The sequence below is a fragment of the Mercenaria mercenaria genome, chromosome 19 (assembly GCF_021730395.1).
Source record: "Mercenaria mercenaria strain notata chromosome 19, MADL_Memer_1, whole genome shotgun sequence".
NCBI lineage: Eukaryota > Metazoa > Mollusca > Bivalvia > Venerida > Veneridae > Mercenaria > Mercenaria mercenaria.
The window spans coordinates 9085209-9096312 of NC_069379.1; the positions used below are offsets into that span (position 1 = coordinate 9085209).

General features: G+C 35.0%; 1 protein-coding gene across 3 annotated transcripts; it reads left to right on the plus strand.

Moving 5' to 3' along the window:
* The first annotated feature begins 314 nt into the window (after nt 1-314).
* LOC123542566 (zinc finger protein 665-like) lies at nt 315-10510 on the plus strand. 3 transcript variants are annotated; one of them, XM_045328473.2, is made up of 3 exons: nt 315-487; nt 3852-4018; nt 8467-10510. In XM_045328473.2, the coding sequence occupies exon 3, from the start codon at nt 8709-8711 to the stop codon at nt 10215-10217; it is 1509 nt and encodes a 502-aa protein (XP_045184408.2). In that variant the 5' UTR covers nt 315-487; nt 3852-4018; nt 8467-8708; the 3' UTR covers nt 10218-10510. The 3 variants fall into 3 exon arrangements, with proteins under 3 accessions (XP_045184408.2, XP_045184406.2, XP_045184409.2); XM_045328471.2 differs by lacking the exon at nt 3852-4018; XM_045328474.2 differs by lacking the exons at nt 315-487; nt 3852-4018 and adding an exon at nt 573-679.
* The last annotated feature ends 594 nt before the right edge of the window (nt 10511-11104 follow it).

The following is an 11104-nucleotide window of genomic DNA, read 5'->3' on the forward strand; positions in this document are numbered from 1 at the left end:
AATGCCGCAATTAAAAAGTAAAAGTCCATTTTGTATAAGTTTTTGCATTTAAAATGTCCATTTCGTAGGGCGCGGTCTTGATAAATCGTAAAATTTCTTTTATAAATCTGACAAATATATTATAAAAAATAAACAGCATGTAGGTTTAACTCTTATCTATCATATTCATTTAAGAAAATACAGATATCATTGAAATTAAAGCCGTCATTCAAATAATAAAAGTCCATTTCGTAGACGTAAAGTCCATTTCGCGAAATGGAGTCCATTTCCCACTCTATCCCTACCTTCGGCAATATTTTTTTGGGGTGGGGGAGGGGGTAGTTATTTCCCTTTGATAAAATACGTCATACGTACAAAAGTGCACAAGTAATTTTGTCGAATAGTTTGTGACTTTATCTTTTGAATTATTATTGTACAGTAAAGAAAAGGGGTTTAAGAGTTGCTCCTCGGATTTTGTCACGTTCCGAAAATCACATTTTTTTCGCAGGTAAGGATATTTTTAGCTCGGAGATTTTTATGTGCTGTGTAATAAAAACGTGTTCATTGGCGTCAGTCATCGCCATGACCTTCCGGTCAAAAACAGATCAACAACAACAACATAAAAACAGCGTCAGTTAAATAGGGTAGCCAGAACTACACATGTAGGATATTTTCATCGTGGTCCAGGATTTCATTTCAGGTTTTAGTTTTATTCATTGACTAACTGAGAAAACAGCTACATTCTTGTAAAGTTTAGATTCTTAGGGCTGTAAAGAGTATCCGAGTACTCGGATATCCAGGAATTCGACCAAAAGTTCGAATACGGATATTCGTCATTGTCAAGATCGTTTGATCGCGATCTTTTTCTTTAATACATGCAATATGTAAAATTCTATCAATAAAACTATATAAAAGCTAAATTGAATGTCCTTAATTCAGAAATAATTTATAGCAAAACAGTGCTTTATCACTATTTATACACGATGGGAAGTTATATGCCGGGTGTAATAATTTCACGCCCGAGTGATATTATTTCGGACAATGTATAACTGCCTGAGTGTATAAATAGTGTTAAAGCACTGCTTTGCTATAAATTATTTCGATTCTAATATGTTCTTTATAAAAGTTTATTGTAAAATTTAATTATTAATATTATATCAATTATGATGGAACTCTTCCTTCGCACAAGCATGGCACCAATAGTAGGTATTTGTTAAAACACGCCAGGACCAGAAACTGTAATACATCTTGAGGCAGAATTCTGTTCGAGCAAAAAAATTTGCGAATTATTCAGCAAAGCGAATAACTAATTCAGTATTACTGAATAACTAATTCAGTATGTGTATAAATTAATCAAAACATTCGTGCAATGTGACATTTCGTTTAAAACATGTTTTTAATGTGATGTGTACATGGTGCTAAATATCACGTTGATGTGACGTCAACATAACATCGTTTTGACGATTGAACTTGAAGCATTGTTAGCCATATCATAATGAATTTTCTTGCACATCTAAGATAATTACGCGTTGTAGAGTAAAGCATTGGTCTTAATTCAAACCAAAATCAATATGAAATCTGTCATAACAGTGAATACACATTTATTATTTAAGAAATTAAATTCAATAAAAAGTTAAATTACAAAATTTCTTTCAAACAAGTAAAGTTTTCTGATCAAAAAATGAGAAACTGTTACTAAATATTGCGATATTAATGATCAACTTCATATCGTGATTCGTGCATCTGCAAGAACAAGAGTGGCCGAACATTAATGAAGTCCACCAGCTAAATCTGACTATTTAATGAGCAAAACATTAAACACAAGTCATAACTGTTAAATTGAGCACTATGAGAACTGCAAAGTTTAAATTCCATAAAGATACAGTACTTATATAACAGTCTTGCATTTTTATACGCCCGTTTGAAAAATGGGACGTATTATGAGAACGCCCCTGGCGGGCGGATGGGCAGGCGGGCAGCGTCCACAGACTTTGTCCGGAGCATATCTTCTACATGCATGAGGGATTTTGATGAAACTTGGCACAGTTGTTCACCATCATGAGACGGAGTGTCATGCGCAAGAACAAGGTCCCTAGGTCTAAGGTCAAGGTCACACTTAGAGGTCAAATGTTAAATTCAAGAAAGACTTTGTCCAGAGCATATCTTCTTCATGCATGAAGGGATTTTGATGATAGTTGGCACAATAATATTGTTCATCATCATGAGACAGAGTGTCATGCGCAAGTCCCAGGTCCCTAGGTTTAAGGTCAAGGTCACACTTAGAGGTCAAAGGATACAAGAATGAAAACTTTGTCCGGACCATTTCTTCTTCATGCATAGAGGGATTTTGATATAACTTGTCACAAATGTTTATCACCATGAGGTGAAGTGTCATGCGCATAAACCAGGTCCCTAGGTCTAAGGCCAAGGTCACACTTAGAGGTGAAAGGATACAAGAATGGAAACCTTGTCCGGAGCATTTCTTCTTCATGCATAGAGGGATTTTGATATAACTTAGCACAAATATTCACCACCACGAGACGAAGTGTCGTGCGTAAGAACCAGGTCCCTAGGTCTAAGGTCAAGGTCAAACTTAAAGGCCAAAGGTCAGATACAAGAATGACTTTGTCCGAAGCATTTCTTCTTCATGCATGGAGGGATTTTGATGTAACTTGGCACAATTATACACCATCATGAGAGGAAGTGTCATGCGCAGTTCCTTTCTTTAGAATAACTTCCATTTGTTGTTACTATAAATAGCTTATATTGTAACTTCTTCATCACTAGTCGTAGGGAAAAATCGAAACCAATTTTCTATAGTACAACATGCATGCTACATCCAATTTTGAGGTGTATTTTGACCAATCTCTACCTGGACAGCCTTAATCCCCAGACACGGTCCTGCAACGCTTTATTTTCGCAATTTGTCTACATATTTTCATTGGCAGAGCTCCCGTTTTTATTGCGTATGTGCAAGAGAGGCCCTTGTGGAGGGTTTTAAAATTAAGGCTATCTGTCATTACTTTACGACTTGCAGACGATACATACACTTTCAACAAGAACTCTTATTTTCTTTGTGACAGCAATACTAATTTGCCAAGATATTTCTTAGTTTGTTGACTACCCAGTTATTGTAAAAAGTCGCCATATGACCTAAAATGTGTCGGTGCGACGTTAAACCCAACCAAAAAAAAAAAAAAAAAAGTTATTGTAAAATTAATATTTGTGACTCAAAACCATACAACTCGATAAGGAGTCAGGTCACTCGGGTGAAAGATCCAACTGATAAACTGTAAAAAACGTGGAATTATATACCATTTGAAATGTGAGAACTGCGAAGAAGATTACAACAGGGAAACTGCCAGAGCACTAGAGACTAGACTAAAAGAGCATGTGACCAGAACAAATTCAGCCATACATGAACATAGTCAAGACACCGGACATACCATCAAATCTGAAAACACCAAGATTCTGACAAGTGAAAGTAGACTGATCAAACGCAAAGTCAAAGAGGCTATAGAGATTAAACAATAGAGACCATCGCTCAACCGAGACGAGGGCCTGGAGCTCACCCCCCACCCCATCTACGGACCTCTCCTCTGATCATGTGACCTTCCTACGTCACGTGACCTACCATAACACTGTCAGTCAGTGCTGAAGAAGGCAGTGAAACACTGCCCAAACACTACACTTGGTAAAAGTTTCTCTGAGTATGGAATTTCTTCATCAAAAATTCATAATGATACTCCAGCATAATTATTTTTTCTGATGTCGCAGTTTTCCCTGTGGTTGGGACTGTAAATTAATTTGACGCAAACTTGTGATCTTTTTACAGTTATATAAAATACCATTTGTCTTTTTCATAATTCCAGTTCATATGGGCAGTAACGGTTCCCGATTAATATATTCATAAAACTGGTGTCCGGGCATTACTATCAAGCATGCTAAATTTGACTTTCTACAAACCCCTATTTCGGCCTCGCTAATTCCCCCGCGAACGTGACTTCATCGGAAAAACACTTAACTGGTAAATACTAAGGTATGTTTATATGTTAGTCATTTTTAGCTCGACTATTCGAAGAATGGGGGAGCTGTCCTACTCGCCTCGGCTTGAGCGTTAGCGTTAGCTTCACATAAATGAATGTTTGCATACCATCCCAAATATTTTCAAAGTCCATTGACATATTGCTTTTATATGTTGCATACTTGTTAACCATCATGACCCCAGTTTGTTAAAAGGAGGAGACAACTCTTTCAAGCATTTTGACTGAATTATGACCCCTTTTCGATTTAGAATAGGCTATTGTAATGTTAATGTTTGCGTACCATCCAAAATATTTTCAAAGTCCATTGACATATTACAATTGCTTTGATATTTTGCATACTTGTTTACCATCATGACCCCAGTCTGTAAAAAGGAGGAGGCAACTCTATCAAGCATTTTGACTGAATTATGGCCCCTTTTCGACTTAGAATATGCTTGTTATAATGTTAAAGTTTTACTTATAGCTTATATTATACTATCAAGCACTGAGAATAGTCGAGCGCACTGTCAACTGACAGCTCTTGTTTTTCTTGGTATTGTTTAAGCTTTTGAAGTCGAAAAATATGCGATTTCTATCCGTGGACTACTCGAGTGCCAGTAATCAGTATGAATACTAAGAATGGTAGTTTAAAAATTGAAAATGATTGTAAACGGTTTCTTGTTGTCTTGATTGAGCTAATTGAATTCACTCAGGGATCAAAAGTTCAAAACGTGTTTTACGCTCCTACACATAAGTTAGTATGACTTTTTATTATAAGTATGATTTGAAATGTTGTTTACAACCGTTTGGCCCTGAAGTGATTCTTAAGTAATGGAATAGAAGTAGAATTTCTTATGTCGTCATCGTATGGGTTGAAATGTAACAGCCAACCATATTTTGTCGTTGATTCATGTATAGGCGATTTCACTATATGTTTATTTAGCAATTATAAGTTGCTGCGGATCGTGTTAGAATAGTATTTAAGTCTGTTGATAGTCTATTTTTATGCCCCTGGCATCTACTGATGCGGGAGGCATATAGTGATTGTCCTGTTCATTCGTTCGTTTGTCCATCCATCCTTACGTACGAGGTTAACCAAATGGGACCATTTCATCTAGCATCAATACTCCTAGCTAGAATGACTTGATACTAATGCAGATGTAACCTGTGACCAGACTTCATCTGACCTTAGTTTGACCGTGACCTTGAACTTGATCTCGTTTTGGACTTGGGTTGCTTTGTGTCGACAAGGATGGCACCGGGGACATCAAGCGTTTTTTTGAGTGCAGCTCCTTGTTAGGAATTATTTCTCATCTATTTTTAGCTCACCTGAGCAATGCTCAGGTGAGTTTTTGTGATCGCGATGTCCGGCGTCTGTCTGTTAACATTTAGATCGTGTATGCCATAGAGGCTGTATTTTTCAATTGATCTTCATGAATTTTGGTCAGAATGATAACCTTAATGAAATCTAGGCCGAGTTTGAAAATGGGTCATCTGGGATCAAAAACTAGGTCACTAGGTCAAATGAAAGAAAAAACTTGTGTATGCGATAGAGGCTGTATTTTTCAATTGATCTTCATGAATTTTGGTCAAAATGATAACCTTGATACAATCTAGGCCAAATTTGAAAATGGGTCATCTGGGATAAAAAAAACTAGGTCACTAGGTCAAATCAAAGAAAAACCTTGTGTATGCGATAGAGACTGTAATTTTCAACTGATCTTCATGACATTTTGTCAGAATGATAATCTTGATGAAACCTAGGCAAAGTTTGAAAATAGGTCATCTGGGATTAAAAACTAGGTCACTAGGTCAAATCAAAGAAAAACCTTGTGTGTGCAATAGAGGCTGTATTTTTCAATTGACCGTCATTAAATTTAGTCTGAAGGTTTGCCTTGGTGGAATCTTGGTCGAATTTGAATATGGGTCATTTAGGGTCAAAAACTAGGTCACTGTCAAATCAAAGAAAAACCTTGTTTATGCGATAGAGGCTATATTTTTCAATTGACCTTCATGAAATTTGGTCAGTATGATTGCGTTGATGTAATCTAGATCAAGATTGAATATGAGTCATCTTAGGTCAAAAACTAGGTCACTAGGTCAAATTATAGAATAATATTGTGTACACGATAGAGACTGTATTTTTCAATTGATTGTCATTAAATTTGGTCTTAATTATTGCCTTAATAAAATCTAGGTCAAGTTTGAATATAGATCATCTGGAATCAAAAACTAGGTCACATGGTCAAATCAAAGAAAAACCTTGTGTATGCGATAGAGGCTGTATTTTTTTCTATTGATCTTCATGAAATTTGGTCAAAATGATTGCCTAGATGGAATCTAGGTCAAGTTCGAATATGGGTCATCTGGGTTAAAAAAAGTAGGTCACTAGGTCAAATCAAAGAAAAACCTTGTGTATGTGATAGAATTCATATTTTTCAATTGAACTTTATGAAATTTGGTTGGAATGATTGCCTTGATACAATCTAGGTCAAGTTTGAATATGGGTCATATGGGGTCAAAAAGTAGGTCACTAGGTCAGATCAAAGAAAAACCTTGTGTATGAGATGGAGACTGTATTTTTCAATTGATCTTTATGAAATTTGGTTGAAATGATAACCTTGGTAAAATCTAGGTAAAGTTTGAATATGGGTCATCTTGGATCAAAAACTGGGTCATAAGGATAATATTTTAAGAAAATGCTTATTTAAACTCAAGAGACCACATTTTTGGTCCAATCTTAATGAAAATTGGACAGAATATTTGTTTCCATGAAATCACTAGGTCAAACAAGCTTACACTGTTTTGGTGTGTTTCTCAGGTGAACGACCTAGTTTTTAGCATCACACTGCCGATATTGAAATCAAGAGTCATTTGAAACAGTTAAAGTCATTCAAAAAGAATATATTTGAACCTTAAAATTGAAAATTGGAAGTATTTCAAAACAAAAATTTTGAAAATCAAGGGTAGAAATTGTTAGAATTTAAATTCCTATCCGGTAAAAAATTGTTTTGTCCACCACCAGATAACAGACTTTAATGAATGTTGTCACAGTGACCTTGTCATTTTTTTTGGCAAACTTTCATTTGATAGGCTTAATAATGCAGTGATATATTGGAGATGATAACTCTTTAGTATGTATTCACAAAATATTTTGTTTGCAGATAAGTATCGATAGAATGTACATAATAGATATCATTGCTTATTCATTAGGTAATATATCACAGTTCCAGACAACTAGAAAACTTAATGAGATTTCCTATATTTTCCAGTAACTGGACTGCTGGAATGCAGGTGAGGTGTCCAGTTATGGGACGGCTTGACACTTGCATTTTTAGCTCACCTGAGCACGATTTGCTCAAAGGTTAGCTTTTGTGAACGCCCTGTGTCCGCCGTCTGTCTGTCCATCGTCGTCAACATTTTGACTGTTAACACTCTAGAGGTCACAGTTTCGGCCCAATCTTAATGAACCTTGGTCAGAAAGTTACTCTCAATAAAATCTTGGATGAGTTCGATATTGGGTTATCTGGGGTCAAAAACTAGGTCACCAGGTCAAATCAAAGGGAAAGCATGTTAACAATCTAGAGGCCACATTTATGACAGTATCTTCATGAAACTTAGTCAGAATGTTAATCTTGATGATCTTTAGTATCAGGTTGAATCTGTGTCATATGGGGTCAAAAACTAGGTCACCGGGTCAATCGAAAGAAAAGCTAGTTTACACTTTAGAGGCCACATTTATGACCATATCTTAATGAAACTTGGTCAGAATTATGTTAACCTTAATGATCTTTAGGTCAATAGGTTAGGTGAGCGATACAGGGCCTTCATGGCTCTCTTGTTTATATAGGGTGCTTCTGAATGTGTTTGCCATAAAAGGTGTAGGAGGGATTGTGTTTATATACAAATCCGGTGTATTTTCTATTTTTAGAACTGATAAGACAGTGATCGGGTGGGCAGAAACCGATCGTCCATGTAGTTTTGTAAACACTGATGTTTTCCTAATCGTCTAAACTTTCTTAAAACACAAATTATGTCAATGATTTTTTTATCAATGGAAAGGCTATAAAACAAGCAATTTATTAATCACTTTTGTTATTTTTGAAATAAAATGGATTAATTATAAACGCTTAACTTACACACGTAATACAGTGTTTTTCTAAAAGATTTGAACATCACTATGCAGCTTTTAAAATTACATGTCATTTAAAAACGGTTATTCATTGAAAAAAGATATTTGAATACAAATATTGTTAGTGTTTCAAATCTTCTTGAATTTTGAAAATCCATAAATGAGCAAAAAAGTTATTAAAAATTAGAAATTCCGATTCCATAAGCAAACAGTGTAAAAACATTTATTTTGCCCACCACCAGAAAAACAGATAACAAAGCATGACATCACGACGATCTCTCCTATTATTCAATACATGCGAGATAATCTGTCACTTTTAATTTTTTGCAGATCTATGAGGACGGTAGATGGATTTCAACTTTTAATAATTCATTGATATTAAAGGCAAAGTTGAATAATACATGAAGACTTACTACACTACATGTATAATGGTATATATAGTTTTGCTATGAAACACAGAACAAAAGAAGGGTCTAAACTAAGGGAAAAACTACTTTAAAGGAGTGCAAGAAGCTACAAGAGTGACGAGAATCTTAATACAGAAAACTTTTGACAATACATACAGGAGAGAAATGTTTGAACCTAAGGATGATATTCAAGCAGAAATAACTGAAGATATAAAAATGCAAAAAGCAAAGAAAAACTTTAAATGTGATGCTTGTGATTTTTCATCTAAATCAAATAGTAGACTGAAGATTCACATGAGAATTCATACAGGAGAGAAACCTTTTAAATGTAATGTTTGTGATTATGTAGGTAGTGAAAGAAGTCTTTTGAGGAGACACATGAGAATACATACAGGAGAAAAGCCCTTTAAATGTAATCTTTGCAATTATGCAGGTAGTCAAAGAATTCATTTGAAGATCCACATGACTAAACATACAGGGGAAAAGGACTTTCAATGCAATTTTTGTGATTATGCAAGTTGCATAAAGAGTAGTCTGAAGAAACACATGAGAAAACATATGGGAGAGAAGGTATTTAAATGTGACCTATGTGATTATAGATTTAATACAAAGTGTGACCTGAGGAGACACATACAGAGAACACATATAGGAGAGAAGCCCTTGAAGTGCAAGATATGTGATTATGCATGTTTTGAAAGTACTCACCTGGAGATCCATATGAGAATACATACTGGAGAATATTTCTATAAATGTGCAATTTGCGATTATGCATGTAATCAGTCCACTAATCTGAAGAGACATATGCTAAAACACACAGGAGTGCCAAGTTTTAAATGTGATGTTTGTGATCATGCATTTTACACAATTTATGAGCTGAAATTACACATGGAAGTACATATAGGAGATAAATATAATTGTGATATTTGCGGTTCTGCATTTAGCTTGAAAGGTAGTCTGACATCACACATTGCAACACATGTAGGGGAGAAACGCCTCAGCTGCGATTTTTGTAACTATGTTTGTATTAAAAGCAGTCATCTTAAGCAGCATATGGCAATACATTCTGAAGAGAAGAGCTATAAATGTAATACTTGTGATTATTCCTGCAACTCGAGAGCATATCTGAAGACACATATCAAAATACATACAGGAGAGGCAAAGATCTTTAAATGTGATGTTTGTGATTATGCATGTCACCATCGCAATAATCTAAATAGACATATGGCAATACATTCAGGAGAGAAACGCTTTAAATGCAATATGTGCGATTATGTGTGTAATGTGAGAAGTTCTATGAACAGGCATAAGGCAATGCATACAGGAGAAAAACACTTTAAATGTGATAAGTGTGATTGTGCGTATCACGATGGCAGTAGTCTGAAGAGGCATATGGTAGTACATACAGGAGAGAAACCTTATAAATGTGATGTTTGTGATTATTCATGTCATAAAAGGTACGTTCTGAAAAATCATATGAAGATACATACAGAAGAAAAAAGCCTTAAGTGTAATATGTGTGAGTATGCATGTCACAATAGCAGTAGTCTGAAGAGACATATGGCAATACATACAGGAGAGAAACGCTTTAAATGTGGTTTTTGTGATTATGCATGTATTCAAAAAGAATCTTTGATCAGGCATGTGAAACTGCATACTGAAAAAGAATGTAAATGACATTTTTGCGCTTATAAATGTACTTTAAGCAGTTACCTTTAAATACATATGAAAAAACATAAAAGGAAGACAATCTTTAAATGTGAAGTATGTGACTGTGATTTTACAACAACGTTTTGTGTTAAAATGTTTTATTTTCCTTTTGTAAACTAATTATTAAATATTATACATGAATGATTTCTGCAATAAACCCTACAAAAAGACCATTTATTAATAAAATAAGGGTGTATTTCGGTTATGGATTCCCGTGCGGTCGCCGAACTTCAATCTCGTATAAAATCATTTTGTGTTAATGTATCGTACTTTTCTTTCATATGTTAATTATTTATGATATATATGATTGAATTATATCAACAAACCTTCAAAAATACCTTGAACTAAAAAGAAATACAGGTGCATTCCTGTTAAGGAAAGTGTATTCTGGTTTTTAGGTGGATTCCAGTTTAATGTGTGACCGCAATAGACCTGTCTTTGGTACATATGAGATTGTTTGCTTTGTTTTGGGGTTTTCAACAGTATTTCAGTCATGTAACTCTGGGCATTTAACCTAACCAGTGTTCATGGATCATGTATCAGTACAAACCTGTTATTCCGTACCTGCCAACGTCGCCACATGAATTATCAAAGATGGGGAACAAATGATTTCAGACTCAATGTCTTTTTATCAAATCATCACAGAGAACATACGCTCCGCCCCTGGATCAAAATTGTGACCCCGCAATCCATAGACCAACGCTCTCCAAACTGAGCTAAGCTGGCGGGCTTATGTACATATGAAAATACATACAGGAGAGAAATGTTTTAAATGTGACATGTATGTGTGATGTGTTTAATCAAATCAGTAACTGGAATACACATATTAGAAACATTTTGAACATGATTTATAA